General features: G+C 37.4%; 1 protein-coding gene across 1 annotated transcript in view; it reads left to right on the forward strand.

Annotated features, from left to right (window-relative positions):
- The window catches only part of defl (Integrator complex subunit 7), a 67,335-nt gene that overhangs the window by 40,879 nt on the left and 1,359 nt on the right, over window positions 1-25,097 (forward strand). The window contains exons 21-32 of the mRNA XM_080160989.1: window positions 10,005-10,078; window positions 10,371-10,431; window positions 10,831-10,898; window positions 11,242-11,395; window positions 12,448-12,539; window positions 13,054-13,123; window positions 13,385-13,483; window positions 13,895-13,980; window positions 14,390-14,450; window positions 24,263-24,361; window positions 24,711-24,761; window positions 24,853-24,936. Of these exons, the coding sequence (XP_080017115.1) occupies window positions 10,005-10,078; window positions 10,371-10,431; window positions 10,831-10,898; window positions 11,242-11,395; window positions 12,448-12,539; window positions 13,054-13,123; window positions 13,385-13,483; window positions 13,895-13,980; window positions 14,390-14,450; window positions 24,263-24,361; window positions 24,711-24,761; window positions 24,853-24,936 (999 nt within the window). The remainder of the gene's footprint in view (window positions 1-10,004; window positions 10,079-10,370; window positions 10,432-10,830; window positions 10,899-11,241; window positions 11,396-12,447; window positions 12,540-13,053; window positions 13,124-13,384; window positions 13,484-13,894; window positions 13,981-14,389; window positions 14,451-24,262; window positions 24,362-24,710; window positions 24,762-24,852; window positions 24,937-25,097) is intronic.

The following is a 25,097-nucleotide window of genomic DNA, read 5'->3' on the forward strand; positions in this document are numbered from 1 at the left end:
TATGGCGCAGTATGGCAGGGACCGCAAGCTATCAGGGAGATGAAAAGGGGTAGGGGGGAAAACAGGTTCAGATTATTTAACAGCTATATTGTTAAATAAGAGGACAAGGAGTTGTCCTATGGGTAGGGAGAAAAACAGGTTTGGATTACTTAACAGTTATTGTTAAATAAGAGGACAAGGAGTTGTCCTATGGGTGAGTGGCACTTAGTTGTAAAGCACCTCAGCAGCTGTACAGGATTAACAGTCTGTAAACATCAATGTGCGGGAAGGATGCTATATCCCCCTTGAGGCTTAAGACTTACAGACAGGATAGTTATAGAGCAGCTTTAGCAAAATGTTCTACCTGTGACTGCAATGCAGGGAATGATCAAGTTACCACAGAATCCAGAGGTATCCAGAGGATGCGCGGGGCCAGACGGGGGGGACTGTTGGGGTCTCCAGGTGGGCCTTGGTGCATTTATGGATGGTCTGTAATTTGTGGAAGTGTTGATGTTTAGGCCTAAACAAATAGAGTTATATTTTGGGAAATTTGGTGGAAACCTAAACTTCACCCGGCCTAAGCTATTGTCCTATCCTCCCCCCAATTACATTATTTGTTAATAGGGAAAGGTGGAAAGGTTAATAATTTGAAAAACTAAGCTGTACCTGGATGTTAATTCTGGACAGCTTAGTTTTCCAAAGAGCCGGCAGACATTATAATTAAGCGGTCTGAAAAATGAAAATCCTTAATTTGCTGTTTGCAACCGCGAAATTAGAATGTCTGCCGCAGTGAGCCGCAGGCAACCCGTTGTTCTTCTCCAGTGGACTGGTGGCCTGAAAGTGTACATACATTAGTGTACATGACACTCCCGGCAAGAAAAAGAAGAACATAGGGGTGCGGGTTGATCACTGCAGTTTACAGAAGATAGGAAGAACGATACGCCCAGCAGCAATAGCCTTTAATGTGTTTTTTTTTTTTTTTTTTTTTTTTTTTTTTTTTTTTTTATGGGGCGTATCGTTTACAATGGGTTAAAATAAATAAATAACTATTTTGTAAACAATTTTAAATTTACAATATATGATTAATACTAATCCAGGTTTTCTTCGGCTGGAATCAATCCTCATAAGTGGGGTAAACTTCTTGGGGTAATCAATCATTTAATAATAAGATTATTAAAGACATTAGGCAGCATCTACTTGTTGTAAGATAACATTTAATAATGAGATTATTAAAGTTATTAAAGGGAGTGTGAACCTTTAAGCAGGATTTTTCTTTTGTAGTAATTGAATATTTAATAATGACATTATTAAAATCAATGTGCAGGATTATGTAGTGTAATGAGGTAGGGTTTTTTATCTTCGGCACTTACAGCCTTTATTAATAGCAGAGTTGAATTTTGGACATGCATAACATCGTAATGCTTGTCGGTTAAGTTATATTTTTTCGGCAATTACAGCCTTTATTAGTTGCAGATTTGAAATTGGAAACGCAAAACATCGTAATGCGTGTCCGTGAGGTTAATTATTATCTTCGGCAAATTCAGCCTATGGCAAATTCAGCCAAAGTTTAACGGGTGTAACTCATTTGCAACGCATTGTGTTAACCCGTTTCAGGAGCGGTTTTATTAGGTTTTTTGCTCTGAAGCGTATGACTCGTCACACTTGGAGGCTGCGGACCTGATTTGGTCAACTAGTGCGAGCTCGTCCTCGGAGAACAGGATGGCGATGTGCCGGACACTCCTTCTGGTCTCATGAAATTCTTCCTTCCAGTGTTTCCGCCAACGGATAACTACCTGACGGACAATACCATCATCAGAAGTGATGAGGTGTAGGACCTGACCAAGGCGCCAGAGTTGATCGCCAATCAACTCATCTGGGGACCGGAGGAAAACGACGATATCCATCTCCTTTGGTTGTGGACCTGTTTTGCCAAATTTCTTTGGTCTTGGGATGTAATCTGGAAGGCGTTCATATAGCCAGATCTGCCACCATGATTGGTAGAGGCGTTCCATCTGTTCCAAAAGGCGGGAGGGTTGTTCTACCCTCATTGGTCCAGTGGGGGCACGCCTGTTATTTCTGCCGTGTATCAGACGGTTCGGCGTGATAAGGTCTGCGTGACCTACATCCTCCGTTCTGGATACCATGCAGATCGGCATGTTGTTGATCTCATTTGCTATATATGAAAAGGCAGTCTCAAATGACATGACATCCAGTTTGAGACCGTTAAATGTTGCATGGAACAAGGTTTTGATTTCTTTGATTGAGCGTTCCACACAACCTTGATAGTTGTGAGCAGCAGTGGGACCGATCTCATACTCTATGCTGCAACTTTTTCCATTGAGCGTTTTAGTGATGTCAGCCATGGAAAACTCCGATTTTGCTACGCCTTTTATGAGCTGTGCTCCTGGTTCGATGAAGACCTTTTTAGGGTAGCAATAACGATGAACGAATCGTTGGAATGCTTGGAGAAAGGCGTCTGTGTTATACTTAGTCATAACATAACACGCTGTTGCGGATGAGGCTGGGTCTCTACAGACTAGACCCCAAACCTTGACTGTGGACCTGTGGTTGTGTTCACAGTGAGCCAAGAACGGACCCATCAGGTCAAGTTGGCAGTAGTAGAACGGGGGAGCAATGGTCAATCTGTTTTGGTGGATTGGTCCCATTTCAGCTTCTAGAAGCTTGGCCTTGAACCTACGACAATGTGGGCAAGCCGCTCTAATCTCTTTGGAGAGATCTCTGCCATGGAGGATATAGGCGATGTGCCTAGATTCTAAGAGTGTTGCATTTACATTCCTGTGTAGTGCAAGCTCTTGGTGGGCGTATAGCATAACGGAGTATGCTATCAAGCTATACCGATCAACTATCGGTCTAACAAAGTGGAGGGGAGACAAATCAGGCATGATATTGTCAACGTCTTCAATGCTGGTGCCCTCGACAATACGACCATTGTATTTGATAATGCCGTCGTCAGTGTCAACATTGTTGCCGTGGGCCTTAGAGTTGGAGAATTTAAGCACTTCTTTAGTGGCGAGCCTAAAGTAGTATTTCTCCGCCTTCTGAACTTCCTCGTCCAAGAGTTGGACAACCCGAGGAGTGGGTTGTGGAAGTGATGCCTTGTTGTGACGGTATGATTTAAAGTCGAAAAAGCAGAATTTTCGAACGATGGCCATGACCCGGAGAGATTTTGGCCATGACCGTTTACACGGGTCGTAGAGATAACTCGAGAACTTGGTTATCTCTGCCGTTCTTTCTTGGGGTGATTTCGTATCACCATGGAGGATTTTGACCTCTTGGGCAGCGGCCTGTTTCGCTTCCATTGTTAGTTTAAGATCTTGGAAGGATTGGGCTGGCATGTCCTGGTAATCAAGATACATCCAGGGTTTGCCATTTTGCCATTCAGATTTGGCGTCGATGTCCTTAATAGTGGCAAGGAACCGGGTGCCGAGATCCGCGATGTTGTTTTCTGACTCAACATGACGCCATTGATCCGGGGATGAGAACCGTCGAATTTCGATGACGCAGCTACGTACGCCCAGAGAAAGAGGACGTGCGTCTTGGTGAAGCCATGACAACACAACAGTAGAGTCTGTGAAATAGGTGACTTTTTCGACCTTGTCTTTGAGATTCTTGGCAACGGTTGTTGCAAGAATGGTGCCTACAACGGCTGCCCTTAGCTCTGCTCGAGGGATAGTGCTGCCAGTCACGATCTTTGACTTGGCAGCGGCCAATCGGACAGTGACCTCCCCCGAGAGAGATGTTGACCTAACATGCACACACACGATTGCCATGTTTTGGCTAGCATCAACGGATACTAGCAGATCAACTTTGGGTTGGGAGTTTGCCGGGATTACCGACCGTGGACAGGAAACTGACGCGAGTTGTTGCATCGTTTCAATGTTGGTCACCCATGTTGGAAGCAGTTTGGTTGGGAGCCCATCGTCCCAACCAGTAGCGTAAGAGAGGAGATCGTGATAGTCTGCTTTGAATTTAGCAGTCACGGGGGTGCAGAATCCGAGAAGGTCGAAGTTTGAGGCAACTTGCGACAGGATGGTTCTTTTCGTGAAACTGAGTAGAAGAGCCTCTTCAAGACTGCCTTCTACTGGCGGGGGTCTTTTCCCTCGTTTTGTTTTGCCAAACGACAGGGGTTTGACATCCAAGCTGAGAGTGTCAGCTAGTGGGGCCCAGCGATAGCCGAGGTAGCTAACATGTGTGCCGTCGTTGGACACGGTGTCTTCAGGTACAGCTGAAGATTTGACAAAGCTTTTGACGCTCATGCCTGCCAAGTCAAGAGTAAATTTGACTCCCGCAATGAGTTTGTCTAGTTCAGTTGCGGAGTCTGTTGAATCAGAAGTATCATCAACATAAGTTTTGGTTCTGAGAACCTGGGCACCTGCGGTATGTTCAGGGTGGTTGTCCATGACATACTGAGCTACCTGTTCAAGGCCTTTTGCAGTTTGATTGCCAGAAGGTTTGACCCCATAAATGATGGTACGCATGATGCGCGTTCTGACAGTGCCACCAGGGGTAAGGCTATCAACCCACAAGTACTTGTGCCAGCGGAAATCAGATGGATCCAACTTGATCTGGTTGTACGCCATCCGTATGTCGCATGCGAAAGCATGTGGTCCTGCTCTGAAGTTGATGTCCAGAGCTAAGATTTTTTCGAGCCTGTTTGTGCCCTTTGCTAGGACATCGTTCAGACTTTTACCTGAGGAGGTAGTTGCAGACGCATCAAAGACAACTCTAACTGGAGTGGAGAGAGAATTTTCTTTAGTGACGAAGCGCCAAGGGAGGTAGTATTCTCCTGGCAGATTGTCTACTAAGGCTCGTTCCTCAGGGGACAGGTCATCAATGTCACATGAATAGCCGTTTAGTGCCAACTTGTCATGTGATGCCATAACTTGCAGTTTGGCCTCTGGATCTTTCTGCAGTTTTCGCAGCTGCGATTCCAGAACTTTGAGGGCCCTATTTTTGTTTGGTTGTAACTCCTTGACCGGATCAGCAATGAAGGGAAGAGATGCTACGATCCGGCGTTCGTCGGGTAGGAATTTGACGGACTTTTTTATTAGGAGTTGTTCGGCCTCTTCTCTGAGAGAAGTTGCATCCAGAATGTCTCCGTTTTTGCAATCATTGCATCCACGGCATGCTATGCAACGGTAAGGTGCTTGAGTGCCTATGTCTTCACTCTCAAGATACTTCTGTTCATGTCGTTTGACGTGTTGAATATCGAAGCTGTATGTATGAACATCCAGCGAAGTGTCCTCCTCTGTTTTTTCCTCAACAGTGATTGGATGGAGGTATGGAAAGGTGTCGGTTAAGGAATCCGCGCACCAATTCCTACCACTGTTCAGAAGTGTTTCAGTGTTCTGTGGCATTTAGTCTAGCCGCTGCAGAAGCTGAAACTGCGGCTGTACCACAACCGCTGTCGTAAAAGACAAACAGCGGATTGCCGGAAAGATCAGGGACGTTTTGGCACATGAAGATGCCTGGGGCAGCAACATCAGGGAAGGTGTTGGGGTCGGAAACGTCAGGTGTGGTGTCAGAGGTTTGGAGATTCATGGTAATATTATCCATGAACAGAAGGTTGCCAGATGTTATAGGAACATCCTTGGGCAATGACTTGCGGAAATCGTCTAACCTCTTTTTATTCTGCTCGACATGAATAGAGCAGGCGAGGATATGCTTTTGCACGCGATGAGCAGACGCGTACTGGCAATTGTCAGCTTGACAGTAAAAGGTGGTGCGACAGTCATTTTTGTGGTTGTTCCACCATTCGTCAATATTGTCGAAATTGACGCTGGCGTCCATTCTGAGGCACCTGTGACAGGCTTTTGTCTTGCCATGGAGTTGACGTTTCTCCTTATGTGGTGTATTGATGTACACCTGGCATTGGAACAAATATGTGTGTTTGTTCTGACAAAGCGCGCAATCAGTTGGTACAGGCTTAGAATCAGCGCCTGTGTATGTTAAAAGTGGAATGGGTGTCTTAGCAGACTTATCAGAGGCCCTGCCTTTAGGGCGTTGTTTTGGGTCCTCTGAGGCCGAGAAAGTGGAGGCCGTGTAAGTTTGAGAGGCTGGTTTACTCCGGTTCGAGTTTTTCTGACCAGGGTTGTTACCAGTCTGGTTGGACTGTCTATTGCCGGAGTTGCCGCTGCTCACGTTGGTATTGTTACCACCAGAGGATGCGGTACCAGTATGGAGGGATGCTCCTTCATGCTGGTTAAGTTGGTATTGGAGCTGACGTAGTTCGCAATCCAAGAAGAGGAGAAGTTGCTCATAGCAGTACTGGCCATCTTCCTCCCCATTTTCGTCTGCGCTAAGCAGGAATTTTTTAGACATCTCCTTAAAGTAGTCCCCTTTAAGAAGGTTCAGTACAGAGTTGGCGATGTCCGTTTTGCCGTGGTACAAGGCTTGCTCTGCATCATTCTCTTTTGCAAATTCTTGGGTATCAGCAAGTAATGAACGGAGTTTTACCATCCATGTGATCTGCTGTTCCCAGTTGTATTTAGGGCATGGTCCCAGTTCCATGATTTTAGCCTTACGTTTGGCTATGATGCTGGTTTTGCTGCCGTAGTGGAACGACAGCTGCTTCATACAAGCCTTAATAGATTTTTCGGCTGAGCACAACATCTGCGCATTGCCCTGGAGACAGTTTTCTTTCAGGATTTCCAATGCTTCGACTTCTGCTATAGACGGCATTGAGTCGATATAAATCTGGAACTTCTTTTGGAATGTAAAGAGGTCAAGTTTATCTGTCTTGGCCCCGGAGAAGTGAGGGATAGGGATGTTGGAAGAGCGCTGATTGAAGGAGTGCCCTGAGATAGGTACTCCGAAACGATCCCTCAAGCGTTCAACGTAAGATTCCACGCTGGATATTTCCGTTTCAAGCGTGGTGGACTGGGCATCTAGTGCTGTTGCATCTTGCTCCATGTCCGTAAGCATTGCGTCCTCACACAAGGTTTTGGCTTTATGTAAGGTGCGCTGTGCCTTATCAAGTAGCTCTTTAAATTGAGCATTGAGCTTATCGAATTGACCTAACTGCTTAACTTCGGTTGCTTTAAGATCGCCGAACTTTTCGCAGAGGTCATCAAGCTCCACAAGCATGGGGTCCCTTTTTTGTTTTACCCTTGCTTGTTTTACCGCGTATGTCGTAGGGTTTATGCGGTTGGGGATGGGAGCTGTTTGCTGGAGCATAGTTGCAGCAGGAACAGCTGTGGCCTGAGTCGTAACTGCTGGAGGCACAATTACTTGGCCATCACATGGTAAGGTACCTGCCTCGGATCCGACTGCTGAAGTGGTTGTCGAGTCGTCAGAGCAAGTAGAGAGAGGTACTGCTGGAGCAGCAGTCGTCGTAATCGGTTGAGCTTTCAAACGTGATGTACGATGGTCATGAATGAACTCGATTTTTGAGCGCATGGCTATACGTAGCTGTAACGCTTTGTTCATGTCAGCTTCGGTGACCCTTGGGTCTGGGCTGTTGCGAAAGAAAGCTATGATGTGGCGAATTGACGAGGCTTTTTCTTCCAACAATGATAGACTATTGTCTAGCTTTTCAATGCTAAACCTGTCAGGGTTATTTATGATGCCCTGACAGTCTTCGTCTATCATCATGCACTCATCGCATTCGATGATGAGTTTGGTTGCCTCATCAGTCATGGTTGGGGTTTGTGCTGTAACAAGCGCAGATAGATCGACACTAATATTGTGTGTCGATGTGGAAGCGTTATAAGCAGAGCCTGGGAGGTGGTCGTGTAATGGGAACTGTTCAGGGTTATAAAAAACCTCGTCCTGAACCTCTTTCTGTAAATCTTCAGAATAGAGTTGTTCCAAAGCTTCTTCAAGAATTGAAGCTGATTTTTGGAAGGATGGTATGGGGGAATAATTATCCCAATCTAGTTGCTGTGGGGCTAGCTCAAACTCTTCAGTATCTGTAGGGGTTGTGGGGGTTTGTGGTGAAAGGCCGTTATACGGATGTATAACGGGAAAAGTTACCAGTGGATCAACAGGTGAGGAGGGTAAGTGGGGGGCTGCAAGTAGTTGGGGGGCTGCAGGGGGTGTAGGGAATCCTCGGATAGGTGACGGGGATGGGCTACGGTGGTGGCTGTTTTGGCCTGAGGGGGTGCGACTAACGCTGGGCCTGCGTGAGGAAACGACGGGCCTAGAGTTGCGGTCAACCGGTTTTTGCCGTTGAAGTAGCGCTTTTTTTGTTTTAAGGAGTTTTTTGGCGCGTAATTCAAACGGGGTGTTGAGTTTATGTTTTTTGGCTAAAACTCTGACGGTTTTAGGCCGACGACTCGCAACAGTCGCAGAGTCGGATTGTGAACGTTTGGTGTGAGAAGGGGTGGGGTGTGAGTTAGATGGATGATAGAGGGTGTTATGCCTTGAGCGTGTAATTGCTCCGGGCGGTTTAGTGAGGAAAATCTCCTTCATTGACCACTGAATGCTGTTGTTAATTTATTTATTTAAATTATAACCTCTCTTTAGCTTATATTTTTTTTTTGGTGTTTTTATATTTTTGTGTTTTTACAACAAATAAATGATGAGGGGGGAACCTTCACCGAATTTCTGTTGTCTTTATTATGGCGCAGTATGGCAGGGACCGCAAGCTATCAGGGAGATGAAAAGGGGTAGGGGGGAAAACAGGTTCAGATTATTTAACAGCTATATTGTTAAATAAGAGGACAAGGAGTTGTCCTATGGGTAGGGAGAAAAACAGGTTTGGATTACTTAACAGTTATTGTTAAATAAGAGGACAAGGAGTTGTCCTATGGGTGAGTGGCACTTAGTTGTAAAGCACCTCAGCAGCTGTACAGGATTAACAGTCTGTAAACATCAATGTGCGGGAAGGATGCTATATCCCCCTTGAGGCTTAAGACTTACAGACAGGATAGTTATAGAGCAGCTTTAGCAAAATGTTCTACCTGTGACTGCAATGCAGGGAATGATCAAGTTACCACAGAATCCAGAGGTATCCAGAGGATGCGCGGGGCCAGACGGGGGGGACTGTTGGGGTCTCCAGGTGGGCCTTGGTGCATTTATGGATGGTCTGTAATTTGTGGAAGTGTTGATGTTTAGGCCTAAACAAATAGAGTTATATTTTGGGAAATTTGGTGGAAACCTAAACTTCACCCGGCCTAAGCTATTGTCCTATCCTCCCCCCAATTACATTATTTGTTAATAGGGAAAGGTGGAAAGGTTAATAATTTGAAAAACTAAGCTGTACCTGGATGTTAATTCTGGACAGCTTAGTTTTCCAAAGAGCCGGCAGACATTATAATTAAGCGGTCTGAAAAATGAAAATCCTTAATTTGCTGTTTGCAACCGCGAAATTAGAATGTCTGCCGCAGTGAGCCGCAGGCAACCCGTTGTTCTTCTCCAGTGGACTGGTGGCCTGAAAGTGTACATACATTAGTGTACATGACAATTTGGTTAAATAAGTGTACCTCTAACTCTTCAAATAAGAAATTTTAATTTTTACCTGTCCAGAGTGTACCTGGAGGCCTGCAGCACCTAAACCTGGAGGCCGATTGTCATTTTTTCCTCTAATATGGTAATAACATCCAAAAAGATGCATATTTGGTTAAATAAGTGTACCTCTAACTATTCAAATAAATGTTTTTAATTTTTACCTGTCCAGAGTGTACCTGGAGGCCTGCAGCACCTGAACCTGGAGGCCGAATTTAATTTTTTCTGCAGATATGTTAATAACATTTAAAAAGAAGCATATTTTGTTTTATAAGTTGCTCTCTAACTCTTCAAACAAAATTTTTTTAATTTTTTACCTGTCCAGAAACGACCTTCCAGCCTGCAGCACCTGAACCTGGAGACCTATTCAAAAAATGATTAAATATACGTGAACTAATACATAAAACTAAACTTTTATCCTAAATAACCTATAATCTAAAATCAATACCTAGTCCACAGCACACTGTTTACGCGAAAGTGGCAGAACTTCCCCCCCCCTTATCCAAAACATTTCTTTTGTCACAAAACTTGTTAAAAGTTAAATTTTGTAATTTTAGGTTCACACAGATTTGTTCTATAATTGGATTCACAGCCTAGAACTTTTTGCATCAGCTGAACAGCTTTTGTCAAGGTTAGTAAAGTTGATTTATAGTAAGGGCCCCCCCCCCCCCCACCATTTTTAGATTTTTATTTTTCCCCAAAAATACATAAAAACCTTATCTGAACCTATAAGAAACTTCACTGTAAAGGAGAACCGTATGAATCGCTAAAAAGAATTACTATTTTTTATAATACAAGCGTTTACGCCTTACGTTTTTTGGGGGGGCCTACTACTTTATATATGTAATAGGATGATGTAATGTTTGTCTGTTTATGTCCGTTTAATTTTGTTAGCTTTTCTTTTATGGATGTTTTATTTTCAGGGATGAGAGTAGAAAGAGTCTTCATGAACGGATGAATGCCTCCATGAAAACTTTACATCAGGCATCATAAACTATAGATCATGAAATTTATTACCCAATCAGATACAAAAATTGACTGACATAAAAGTTAAAGGCAGTTGTAAAGGCTAAGGGGGGGGGGGAGGGGTAAAAATATGTAAGGGGGGGAAAAATAAGAAAAATAAACAGTCCTACTAAAAAAAAATTGGAAAAATATATAATGTGGGAGGGACAAAAAAATGAATAAAATAAAGAGAAATGAAAACAAAAACATCTATAAATTTTTCTTTCTTTTTGGGGAATAAAACTAGGGAGGGGGGGAAATCATATGTTTTTTACAACCGGGGAAAAAATAAATCTTGTGCAGAATATACACCCCCTGTTGTAATATACAGGTGATTAAACTACCTGTTTCTTTATCTATAGTCATCTCTTTTACCAGGGGCTGACAACTTTGCGCGCGGCTTCATCGCCCAACAGACAACTCACCTTTCAAATCCAATTTATGAGGTAAAAATATTTTAGAATGAAGGACAAGGTATACATAAATATTCTTAGACATACTTCCTATTATTTAAATTTGTGAGGTTTTTGGGTTGTCCTTTAAAATCTCGCTTACCTCTGAACCGACGAAGTTTTCCTTTTTTAAGGGAAGCTTCTTCCAGATCTCGGGATAGTTCTAGGATAGATATTTAATTTCTAAATTTATGTCTTGGTATGGATTAGGACTGTTTCTCTCCTTTCTTTGAATACAGAGCCCATATATTAGGGGTGAGGCCGCTTGTAAGTAAAAGGAAATGTATCATGAAACATTACAATAGACAACCCTTTCTTCTACCAAATAATTTATAAGGTGCCGGATCCGCTATGTGGAATCGTTGTATCAACTGGTATCTGCAGCAACCAGCCTCCAAACCTCACCGCCACCCGCCATAGCGGCGGCCTTGGCGGCACAATCTCGGGATGATCTTCAGAGATGCGGCAGAGTTACTGGACAGTTAAGAAATGTAAGTTGTATTTTATCACTAAAAATAAATCACCCAACAATTTAATTTAACAATCCTATTTTAAAATATATTCTAACAAAAAAAAATTTTCATTTGTCATATATACCAACATTTTTTAAAATTAAGATCTATTTAATTTATACAATGTATAATTTTGTTTTTTCTTAAAATTCCTAGGGTAAGGCGGGGTAATGTCGGGAGCGGGGCGGAGTCGTTTTTTTTTACCTACCTTCATAAAATTTTATTTTCCTCCATGTTCCTAACGAATGATAGAGAAATAACATGAAAGCAAAGTTACAATATGGGGCGTTGCCACGAAAGGAACTATTCCCAAATATTATCATTATTACATTTAAATAGATTTTTTCGTGATCTTTTTAATGGTCTTGGTTTCATTTAGAAATTTTGGATCTACTGCAGTTCGCGGTAAAAAATTGCTGGTAACGAATATTGCCAAAAATCTATGAATGTTAAAGGCTGCTAGCTGCCAAACGGCTGAACGTACAGATCATGCCCGAACACTGTTTTAAGCGGCATAAGAAGGCCTACAAATAATCTGGAATAGCCATAAATCAATAATGCATAATTATCTCGCAGTGCAGAGAAATGCGCAAAAAATGCCTATTTTACGCGTTTCTTCTACAGTGAAGCTTTCCCTGTGCATTATTGGATCTTGGCTATTCCAGATTATTTGCAGGCCTTCTTATACCGCTTAATATGGTGTGTGGGTATGATCTGTACATAGCCGTTACATCAGCCGTTTGGCAGCTAACAGCCTTTAAAATTCATAGATTTTTGGCAATATTCGTTACCAGCAATATTTTACCGTGAACTGCAGTAGATCTGAAATTTTTATCCCCGTTTTAAAAAAAGCACAAAAATTACCAAGGTACTTATTTCTCTACGTAAAGATATCTGTTATTCCTAAGATAGGATTTTCTGAGATAGGCCTTTGTTTGAGTACGGCAAAATCTGTTTGACATCCAGTTTACCTGTGTCAGTGTGTATCTATGTATCTAACTATAACTATCAAAATATCTGTATCTGTCTAGGCTGTTAAAGAGCTTCAGGAATGCGCTGGAGATTGGGGTAAACTTGCAGAAGCTAGCTTTGATGCTGATCTAGCCAGCCTCGCTTTTATTAGGTATTTTTCAACTTATATGACAACATCCAAAAGATCAAAGACAGACAAATAAAAAATGCTTAAATTCAAACATATTTACATTTAAGACTTGATCATAGAGATGGTTTGCTAATAAAATAATGCTTAATAGTCCTAGAAATCTTTATTCAAATTACAGATGAATAGGATAACTATTGATTATGAAAAAACTATTATATATTAAGATGTTTTTGATGGCACCTAGGGACGTTCTGGTAGGTATTAGTTATACAGTGGCTACGCTTCCTAGTTTTTACTGAACATGCTTAAATTAAGGCTTATGAGCCATCCGTTACGGACGTACGGGCCTCTCCTAATATTCTAGAAAAGCTTCCCTTTAAACAAGGACAATTTGGTCCTTGATTAGCGTCTTGAGAAAACTGTAAATAAAAAGAGTTGGCTAAATTTGTGATGCTTTCCTTACACATAATGTTATTTTTGTTTATCGATAAAATATTTCAATTTGTGAAAATATTTAGCATATTAATGTTGTTAGGGTTTTGGAGAAGGCGATGAGTAACTTGGCAACTTGGATTGAAATGGTTTGTCTTAAATCTAGCAAACAGGTGACAAAACTTAATTTTATTATACGGCCTTAGAGGCCTCTAGGGGCCCATGAGGGAAGATGGGGTGTTAGTCACACATCAACTATTAATTTTGACTTTAAAAAGAAAAGGTTAAAAAGATGTCTGGGTGTTTTTTTATGAATTGATGATACGATACATGATTTTTCAGTATGGTTGAGAATCAATTTTAATCCAGCATATATATTATTCGGCATGTATTTAACCATCCATTTATCTTTATTTATTCTCCTCTGTATCTAGGGAACAATGTACGCAAACACGGAAATAGAATTTGTTCCAGACTTGCCTGACGGCTATAGTCCCTCCATCCAAATACAAGCTTTGATTAAGACTTTCCAGGTACACCTAAATTCAAAGATCTTGGATATCTATAATTTCGTGTGTATTTTCTTCCCTGATATTACAAAAGGCAGTCCGCACGTCAGTCCGTAACACAAATTGGGAAAGGGTATTTTGATTTTCTCGGCTTTTGATTAAAATTGACTGCAGATATTTTTTTGTGAAGATACTCTTTATCATAAAGCATCTAGTATATAACTTACTTGGTCCGTCGGTCTGTTGGTAATGTTACACAAGATTTATACTAATTTATTGTGAAGATTTCTCTTTTTATTTTCTACTCTATCTTTTTTTCCATTGAACATCAGCTCTATAACTCACTATGTCCATTTGTACACCAACAATATTTTTTCGTGCTTCGCTAATTATGGATATTATCATTCTTGTTTAATGACGCATTTTAAATATTAGAAAATTGCTGGTGAATTTTCTCGCCTCTCATTGGATAGTGAGCTACGACCAATCACACATCATCATACTGAATGCATCTTCTCGAGGTTTTTATTTATACCAAGGATCTACAAGGATAATACAATGGACGATAAATTGACTTCTGTACATTTAAATTTTTGATATTTTGTATGGACACTGTAAGCTGAGAACCAACCAATGAAAATTAAATAAAAGTACCCAAAGTTTTTGAGGCATCTAATAAGATAAGCAGTTTTAAACTTTGGGTACAAGCCTACAGTCAACTGTCCTCTTCCTTCCTGATTTATACATAACATAATCATAAACTGTTTCAATTAAAAAAAGGCATACCTATTCGTTTTAACTAATCTTTTTCTTTGTTCGTTGCTTTAAAAAGGTTTGTGACTTTTATTAAATCTTAAATGTTTGGGTCAAACATGCAGTTTCCGATATATTATTATTCAACCAATAATTGTATAAATAAATGAAAAAAAGTGTTGGGTTGATCCATTCATCTCCTCTACCCTATCCAAGATTCTTCTTTCAATCTTTACAGGTAAGGTTTCATTTTGACGCCATTATAATAAGGAAATACAAATCCTATTCATAAAGTATCAGGATGTGTGTATATGTGCATGGTCGAAAGATCTCGTAAACGGCTGGACATATCATTGTACAATTTTCAGTGTAGTTATAGTCAAAGTAGAGCCCTTACCCCCATTCCTCACAACAAAAAGTCTTTATAACACACGGAAAAGAAAAGAACAATGGCTTCGCCCTATTTTCTCTCAATACAACAAATTGTTCTTGTTTTTCTGGTTTCTTTGCAAAATCACTGCTGCTGTTTAAGTAAACTAACAGCTGCCACATATTTTGTTGTTAAAACCTGACTGAGGAACATCGAAGCTTTCCTGCAACGAATATATACACAAATTTAACGGTACAGTGAATATTTAGATATTAATGAATACCTAGATAAACTAAATATTTAATCGTATTTAAAACGATAATGTATGTATTACTATTATAAAGAGATGAAATATTACCTTTGAATGAAAAATAAAGAGGCCACGATTTTGATAATTTAGATACGTTTTATATGTTTTAATTAGACAATGATAGAATAATATAAATGAACATTAAATTTTAGCTATCAATTCAACATTAAATTTGTTCTAAAAGAATGCTTTAAGGAGTCTGAAAGTATAATAAGTCAGTCATAGTTACATTAGATTATGACAAAACTCACTCACCTTGTCATTATAAAAAGCTTGATTTCTGAAAGCATGATTTGAATTAAGATCTCCGTGATACACCCAATGAAACATTTGACATAGACAAATAGAATGACATTATGACGTCCTTTATAATGTAGATTATCTTTGTACTTTGACTTTGTATATGACTATATATGAAGTAGATGAACAGCTGCTTTATCTTTGTACATTAAACTTTGTAATCTTTGATGATGTTCAGGTTCACCTAAACATGGACATTATTAATGATTAGCGTCTCCCTTCTTTTGATGATCATTCTCTATACCATGAGGTCCAGCAAGGGAGGTTAGGAGTTGAGTAAAATCATAAACTCTATTTGTATCAACATTGGTGTCTTTAGCTTCTAAATTTAGAGGAGGATTCATAAAGGAGTCATTTAAATTTTGTTGAGGAAATACGTCATCTATGTCAGGGTGTTCTTTGAAATCAGAATAGTCCCATTGATCAAAAGATTTGTCTGAATCATAAGTATCATCATTATCATTAGGTTTGTCTAAAAGATTGTCTGATGTTGAAGATGATCTCAATTTTCTATTTATAGGTGATGAAGTATTTGGACTATCTGAGTCTGTAATTAGACCGTCTGTTTGTGGGATATTTTGTGTTTTATTATACAGAGATGAAATTCTTTTCTTTGCTTCAATATTTTGAGCTCTAGATGAGCTTCTAACCGTTATTGGTGATGTTGTGCTTAATCTGTCTAGTGATATTGATCTTTGCCTGTCTTTATGTGCTTGTTCTCTTTGAATAGAATTAGCTCTTTCTAAACTTTGATAAAGTGCTGGTCTTTCGTTATTTAAATTTTGAGGACGAATGAAAGCTTGATATTCTTTTTGTTGAACTTCAACATTTTCAAAAGTAGCACATATATCATCCTTTTCTTCACGTTCTATTTCACGAATTGGATTCCAATTGTTTGTTTGTTTTTTTGTTGAACTTTGTTGTGTTTTAGTATTTTTGTGGAAAGCATTTGTAACATGAATTCTATCAGTTGTTGTTGTATATTGTTTTGCTCTTAATTTAGGATTTGAGTGAGGATTCACTATTCTTTGAATTGTGACCTGTTTGTTATCTGTTTTTGCGACCATAAAAACATCCTTTGCTTTATGTTTGTTTGGTTTGTTTGTAGTAACTACTATATCTCCTGGTTTTGGACTTTGTTCTTTATTTGAAATTGATATATTGTGTCTTTGATTGGCTGTGTTTCTAGTATGAATTTGATCCTTTTTGATATTTTCATAATTTAAGTTTAAGTTTGTTCCTGTATTCATATCTCTATTGTGATGGATTTCATATGTAGAAATTTGACCTTTCCTTCTCAATGTATAATTTAATCTTGTTACTGCTAACTGTAATGTTGTATTTGTTATGGGCCTTCCGTCGGGTTCAATCCTTTTCAATTCCTGTTCTATTTCATAGCAACCTTTGTCCACTACAGCATTTGCATTCTTGTTGAACTGATCCGTTTGTTTAACAATTATTTGGAGTTTTTCTAAATCTGGATCTTTGTTATTTATTAGCGGCAAAAATCCTGTTGCATTATCAACTTTTAAAATGCATTTTCCCGACAATTTTAAAGGTAAAATTGTATCAATAATTGCACTTTTCAATTCTTTGTGTGATTCAGATTTAATTATTTTTGCAGATGTGTAAGATGAAAAGTGGTCTCTGATAATGAAAATATTTTGACTTTGTCTTTTTATAACGTCTCCATGAAAATGTGTTCCGGGTACAGATGCATCAGTTAAGGTTTGGTGATTAGTTTCATCTGGTATTTTCTTATTACTTGCACAGAAAAAACAATTTGTATACAAATTTTCCATAGCTGCCATTAATCCTACTGAATAATACATTTTGTTGAAATTTGACTTTAGCTGAGCCTTTGATGGATGTTGCATATTATTATGAATTTGTGACAAAAGTGCTGGTAAATGAGATTGAGGAATAACGGTTAATTCTCGTTTTTCTGTTGAAAATTTGTTTGGTTGAGATTCTACAATCAATAAATTATTTTTATTGATTTTTGCTACAGAGCATAAACGTCGGATTTCAGATTGAATTTTGCCAGAAATTTTACTAGGTGTTTTACCTGATTTAATCAAATATTTGGCTTCTTTTGTTGATTTCTGTTGATCTTGAATTAAATTCCACGCATTTTTGTTGTTCATAACATTGGCAGGTTCTATGCTATTTATTGATGGAGGTAATAATACTGAATTTGATGTTTCTGTGACAAAGTTACATATTGAACAATGTTCTGCTACACAAGTTGAAGGATGTCTGCTTTGATAATCACTACTTTGATTTTGATTTGTTTTTCCACTGGCTAATTGAACAATAATAGGAAGTCTGTTGATATTACTGATAAATGATTGAATTCTTGGACTTGCACTGTAGCTACCTTTCTGGATTTTCTTTACTGCGTCAGCTACAGTTTTACTGTCGGGAGATAAAATGATTGGTTTTTTACATTCTTTAAGTAGATCATATTCTGCATTTATGGCACATGAGAAAGCTAATGCTTCGAGTTCACAGGCTTGCCATTTTTGATGATTTTGAGATAATTTAACACTATGAAATGCCACAGGTAGTTTTTTTCCATTTTTTATGGCATAAACAGTATGCCCCAGTCCTGGTGGTGATTTAGCTGCATCACAATCAATAAGTATTTGATCCTCTGGCGATGGTAGATACAGATTTGAATTTTGTCTACTGCAGCTGTGGCAATCTGAAATTGAGAAATTAAGTCTCTAGTCCAGTTAATTGTTTCCTTTGATTCACGGTCTGCTTCTTCCAAGTCAAATGGATTCAATATAAGTGTTAAATTTGGCGAAGCTTGTAATAATGTTTTATACAGTCCTAAGTATGATCTTAAGTCTTTAACATTGTTAATATCTGTATGCTTGGTATTTTTTAAAGCATTAACACGATGTGGGGAAGGTTCTATAAAGCCACCTTGTTTCCAAACCCAACCTAAGATATCTACTGATTTTAAAAATACCTTGGTTTTACCGGCAGATATTTTGATATTGGCCGCTTGAAATTTCTGTAGGACTTCTTTGTAGTTGTTGATAGTTTCCATTTGATCTGTACCACCTACAAAGATATCGTCAGCTATACGACAACATTTGCCCTCTTTCATTTCATCTCCTAAAATTTTACTTAAAAGTTCGTCCAGTTCCTCACTCTGTCCAATCAGTCCCTGTCCAGATCTTTTTAAAAATCTCATTCCCCCAAAAGGTGTAGTGATACCTAACCATTCTGCATCAGTCATAGACATGTGATTTTAAAAAAATCCACTCTGTAAATCCATGGTAATGATATAGTTCCATTTTCCTAATTGAGTGAAAACATCTTTAGTTTTTGTAACTGTTGTTGGAATATTTTTTAAAAATCCGTTGAGCTTTGAGAAATTAACGACTAATCTAACATCATCTATTGTTAAATCTTGTTTTGCTTTGTTTTTAGCCTTTTGCTTTCGAACTAGGAAGCTTGGAGAACAATATTGAACATTGATATTATAATCCTGTGGTATGCCCAGTACCCCTTTTTGCGTTAAATCGTTGCACACATCTTGTAAGAGTTTTTTTGTTTCCATATCATAATTTATATTTTGAACTTTTGACGCTGTTGGTTTACTAGGCCCAGCCCAATTAAGTTGTGCAATATGTTTCCCGAATCTGTGGTTGTATCCTACTTTTAAATCTCCATTGAACACATCTTTATAAGTATGATTAATATCGTGTACATACCCTATAATATTAGGATCAATATCTTCAGTGTTGATTTCAATCTTATCAGTGTTGTTCTTGTCTCGTTCATCTTCTATTTTGTTATCCAATATAATATCCTCTGATTTATCCATTTGATTGCTAATTGTCCTAACTTGTACTTTTGCTGATTTTTTTAAAATGACAGGTTCTTTGTTTTCATTTTTTATATTGATGTGTCCATTTTGAACAGAACAAATTTGTGGTTTTGGCCACTCTTGATTTTTATTTTGATGCCATGGTTGGATAGCTAGAAGTGTAGACTCTTTGTAAGGAACTTTGAGTTGAACATTTTTGTGCGGCAAAATAACATTTAGTTGACTGTTCTGTAACAGTAAGTTATTGGGTTCAGTAGGGAGAATAAGAGATTTACTTGTTTCAGATACATTGTATTTTTTATGGACGGTTATCGTTTTAGAGTTGAAATCTTGAATAATAGAGTTTTGCATCATAAAGTTTGTACCAGCTACAAAGTCACAATGTAAGTTTTTAGTTACTATTGCATTAAACTTGACAGACCAGGAATTTCGAAAAAAAGTTTCATTTATTTCGCCTATAGATGCCATTTCTGTTTTGCCGTCAGCTAATTTAGATAATTGAGAATTTGGCCTTATTTTAAATCCATGTGCAATAACAGTTGAATATTTTGCATAACTTACTGTTGCGCCTGAGTCAATATCCAGATGGACAGGTTTTTTGTTGGAATCTGTGACTGTGAGCGTCTGGGTAGGAACAGGCTGGATGTGACTAATTTTCGGGATATGGCTGAAATTAAAGTTATGCTCTACATTATCATCTACGTTATAGAGATGGGCAGGATTGTTGGCCTAAGTAGTGATTAGTGTACACACTTCTTGAAAGTCCTTGTAAATGACATACTCTGCAAAATGGCGTTGGATCATTAGATGCTGTAGGCGTTTTTTGACGTTGATAGTTTTGTTGAAATCTTCTCTGTTGTTGATGTTGTTGTTGTGGTCTGTTGTTGAATCTGAAGTTGTTGCCTTTTGACGTAGACATATAACTGCATTGTGGCTCTAAATCTTCTGTAGCTAAATTTTGGACTCCATTAATTTCTTGAATGTAGTGTTTTGCTTTTGATAGAATCTCTGTCTTGAAGTCCATCAAACGTTTTCCTTCTCCCATACGATGGGCATAGTTTTCACTTACATAGTTTGGTAATTTAGGATGGATAATCATTAATACATTCAATAGTATTAAATCTTCATGACTAGGGGTAAGCTTCTCATCTTCCTGAAGTTTTTCATTTTTCCATTCAATTTTGGTGTCTTTTTTTGCAAGGTTGCCTATAATCATGCTTCTGTATTGATTATAGAATCCAGTGGGTGTAGTTTGTCCTGTAACATCAAAGGAAAAATCGAGCAGATTTAAAAAATGTATCCCCTGTAGTTGAATGTCAAAATCTTCGCGTACTTTTTTATATATCCATTGTAGACTTGTAGAATGGTGCATGATGGGATTGTAGTAATCTTGATGTATATTCTTGGCCACTATACTAATAAATTGGCGAAGGTCACGGCGCATGTCTGGGAGAGAATCAGCTGTATCAGGTGTAATTGCCACTAAAATCCTTTTTTCATTTTCTTCTGCCGCAATCCAAGTTTTGTATTTTCCATTTGGTAGAAATTTTCTGAATTTACTCTCACATTCCAAATATATTTCCAGTTCTTCCTTCCATATGGAGAACTGAGTGTCTGTAACTCCTTCATTGGGTAGTTGTGCAGGCGGGTATATTTTGATTGACGACATTTTAATGTCAAATTATTTGTCTACTAGATGTATCACAGCGACAGGAAAGAAAAAAGGGGGGGTATTTTTTTACATTTACATTTAATTTAAATAAAATATTTACTATTCACAATAATATATACCTATGGTATATTCACTTTTTCACATTAAAACAATTTTTAAAATTTAAAAGTTCACTTTAATATTAGATAAAATGTTTGTCTAAAATGACCAAAAGAGGAATTTCTTCCAAATGGGAAAGAGGAGCTATGCTCAAAATGAGAGGTTGCGTGCCAATGGTCTGGGAAACGTGAGTTTGTCCTGCTGCCACCACATTAGATTATGACAAAACTCACTCACCTTGTCATTATAAAAAGCTTGATTTCTGAAAGCATGATTTGAATTAAGATCTCCGTGATACACCCAATGAAACATTTGACATAGACAAATAGAATGACATTATGACGTCCTTTATAATGTAGATTATCTTTGTACTTTGACTTTGTATATGACTATATATGAAGTAGATGAACAGCTGCTTTATCTTTGTACATTAAACTTTGTAATCTTTGATGATGTTCAGGTTCACCTAAACATGGACATTATTAATGATTAGCGTTAAATATCATACAATCCTTAAAAGCATAAAAATCACAAAGTTAACTATTAATCACAATAAGAACAACATATTTATAATCATTACAATTCAGCTATAGACCTTTCACATTGCATTGAAACTCAGATGGCAATTGAGTGTATGCCAATGTAAACAAATATCAGCTGATGCCAGAACACGATGCATGTACGTCAATGCCGAGTAGAATATTGAAGAGTTGTATATCGTCTATTGTGATGAAATGATATTATGAATTATTAATTAAAACAAATATAATTTTGTTACAGCTATATTAAAATTAATACCGTAATTCATAGATTTTCGGTTAAAGTACAGCAAAATTATGTATCGCGTTTTCGTAATACAAATTATACCTAATAGGTTCCCAAATTTTTCTGTCAATATAAGGAGGGGGGGGGGGGGGAAAGTTTTGACACATTTGCGTAAACAGTGAGTATAGGCTTTATCTTTGGACTGAGAGGATAGATTATTAGGGATAAAATCATTCTTATATGATGAATTTTCCTAAGTTTTAAGAATTTTTGGATAGGCCTCCAGGTTCCGGAGCTCCAGGCTTCCAGGTCTTCTCTGTACAGGTAAAAATTTAAAAATTAATTTTTTTTTGAAGAGTTAGAAGTCAACCTATGAAACAAAATATGCTTAGGGTCAAGCGGGGAAGTTTCGGTAAGGGGCTATTTTCGGTAATTTCGACCTACCTTCATAAAATCACCTTTATCTCCATGTTCCTTTCAAATGACAGAAAAAAAAACATAAAAGCAAATTTGTTCCTTATTAAATTGCCTACAAAAAAGTATAAAATGAAATTTTTGTAAGATGAATATTAAGGGTACTTATTGGGTCTCAAAGTTAGACGAAAAAAATTTTTTTTTTCAAAATTTTTTTTGTATGTGTGTAAAGATCGATCTACACAAAAATTGGTAAGACCTAGAGCTGATCCGTAAAAACCTTTTGAACTAAGAATTGCCCGCTCTTTCCAAATCTGTTGAGAGCTTTAAAATCGAGTTAATATTTTTTTTCAAAAATGACCAAAGTTGGCGCCGGGGGAAATTTCGTTAATTTCAAAAGAAATTAAAATTCAACTTTTAAGGTCATGTTTTCTTTGGTCAAATCTATTATTCCATATGGACTTTTTAAGAATTAGGCCTAAAAATGAATAGAACAGATAAAAAACAAAAAAAAAATAATTTTATTTTTTGAAGCTAATTTTTGCGAGAAAAAAAATCAAAATTTCTGGTCCTTTGAAAAAAAAATATTTTTGACATAGGAGGAATAGTCCGATCTTTATGAATTTTTTGTGGATAATCTTAATAACCTATACTAATTATGATTTATTATGCTTGTTTGGCTGTTTGGCCTTTTTTCATCGATTTTTTTAAGGTTAAAATGTAGTCAAGATTTTTTGCAAAGATGACACTTTTGCTTCAAATTCGATTATTGAGTCTATTTTTAATCAATTTTCATGTTTTTTGGTCTAAATCTATAGTTCAATGTGAGCTTTTTTAGGATCAGGCCTAAAAAGTAATAAAATACGGTTTTTTTTATATTAATTTTAAGTTTTTTTTTTTTTTTAATTTTCGAGAAAAAAAATCGAAAATTCTCGTCTTTTAAAAAAATTCATTTTTAACATAGAAGGAATAGTCCGATCCTTATGAAAATTTTTGTGGATAATCCCTAAACCCTTTACTAATTATGATTATTTATGTTTGACTGGCCGTTTGGCCGTTTTTCATCGATTTTTTTTTAGGTTGAAAATGATTTCTCTAAATTGCCCCCCTGCCGGGTAATTTTCGGTAATTTCTTTGAGTCCAATTTCGAACAACTTCTAAAAGTCCTAGGATAACGTCCTCTAAGGACCTGATAGTCCTTTCCATAAGCTTTCTAGTGGTCTTGGTTTCATTTGAAAATATTAATATTTACCCCATTTTTAAAAAAATACTTAAATTCCCCCCCCCCTTACCCTATTTTGAATGTTATTCACATATTTGAAGAAAAAAAGCATATTTTGTTTAATAAGTTGACTTCTAACTCTTCAAAAAAAAAAATTTTTTTTCATTCTTACCTGTACAGAGAGGAGCAGAGATGGGTTTTTAATAAATGCCGCGTTTTTTCGACAATTTTTTCGACATTGATTGATTGATCAAAGACGATGAGATTTCAACACAGAGTATACAACATAAGAATTCAAAATTTTAAAATTACTATATTAGCCATTTGTATAATGTCTAATATAACTTAAATCCATTTCCGCTGCATATTTATTAATGCATCTTTTAGACATTATACAAATGGCCAAAATAATAATTTAAAAATTTTGAATACTTAAATTGTATACCCTGTTAAAAACCTTATTCCATCTTGAAGATCAATGCCCCGTACAATTTTAACAGAGTATATAACTTGAGAATTCAAAATTTTAAATTATTATTTTAGCCATTTGTATAATGTCTAATACAGCTCTAAAAAGATGCATTAATAAATATGCAGCGAAAATGGATTTAAGTTGTATTAGACATTATACAAATTGCTAAAATAATAATTTTAAAATTTTTAATCCTTATGTTGTATACTCTGTGTTGAAATTCCATCGTCTTCGTTCAATCAATCAATGTCTAAAAAATTGTCGAAAAAACGCGGCATTTATTAAAAAACCCATCTCTGGAGGCCTGGAGCTCCGGAACCTGAGGCCTATCCAAAAAATCTTAAAACTTGGGAAAATTCATCATATAAGAATGATTTTATCCCTAATAACCTATCCTCTCAGTCCAAAGATAAAGCCTATACTCACTGTTTACGCAAATGTGTCAAAACTTCCCCCCCCCCCCTTATCACTTGGCAAAATTTGTAATTTCTTGTAAGAGGAGAGAGAAATTTCAAATTTTGTCATGTGATCACACAATGCACATCTTCAAAATATTTGGAATATAAATTCTTTTTTTAGGAGACAAAGTTAAAGCTGTCAGTAAGCCCACATAGCCGTAACACTGGTATAGATCAACAGCCAGTAACAGTTAAAACATCAGAGCTGTTAGCTGTTAAGGTATTACAATCTAGAGTGTAGTGGCTACTTTATGATTGTGGCTACTATGGTTGTCTGTACATCCACTTAGCCGTAACACTAGTATGGATCAACAGCCAGAAACTTTAAACTATTTTTTAAAATAGCCCTGAAACTTTCCTTGACCAATGTAAAATTTCCCATGAAATGGTGAAACTATCGGTCCACTCGTTTTCGTGATCAAAGCGAATACACATACATACAGACTAAAAGGTTAATACAATAGTATGTGCATATAGGATTAACCATAACTTTATTTATTGAAAATTTGTTATATTATACATAGCGTGTTCATAAAATTTACAAATTGTATGTAAGTATTTATTTCCAGGTTGAAGGAGTTATTGAAAGAACGGGTGTTCTAACAAAGCAAACTAGAGAGGTAAACTATTTTTTTATCAATAATGTTTGAAATATATTTTCTAAAATATTTTGTGGTCACAGCTAGAAAATCTAAGTAAATGTTATTTTAGGTTAGCCGTGTGTGCATAAAACTACAAACCAAAATCCTAAACAAAACTATGGATGTTTACAGGGTGGAGGATAAATCTATACAGGTCTGGTTTGTTAATAGGGTATATAGATAGAAAGATTATTATTTATTGATTATTAGGATGAACTAAAGAATTGTAAACAGATAGACTGTCAAATTGACAGAAAGAAGAAACATTGACGATTTTCATCAACTAGTAGAAAGATAGAAAGACGAATAACAGCT

Source organism: Acartia tonsa, chromosome 5 (assembly GCF_053477335.1).
Source record: "Acartia tonsa isolate MP-2025a chromosome 5, ASM5347733v1, whole genome shotgun sequence".
In the NCBI taxonomy this organism is placed as follows: Eukaryota; Metazoa; Arthropoda; class Copepoda; order Calanoida; family Acartiidae; genus Acartia; species Acartia tonsa.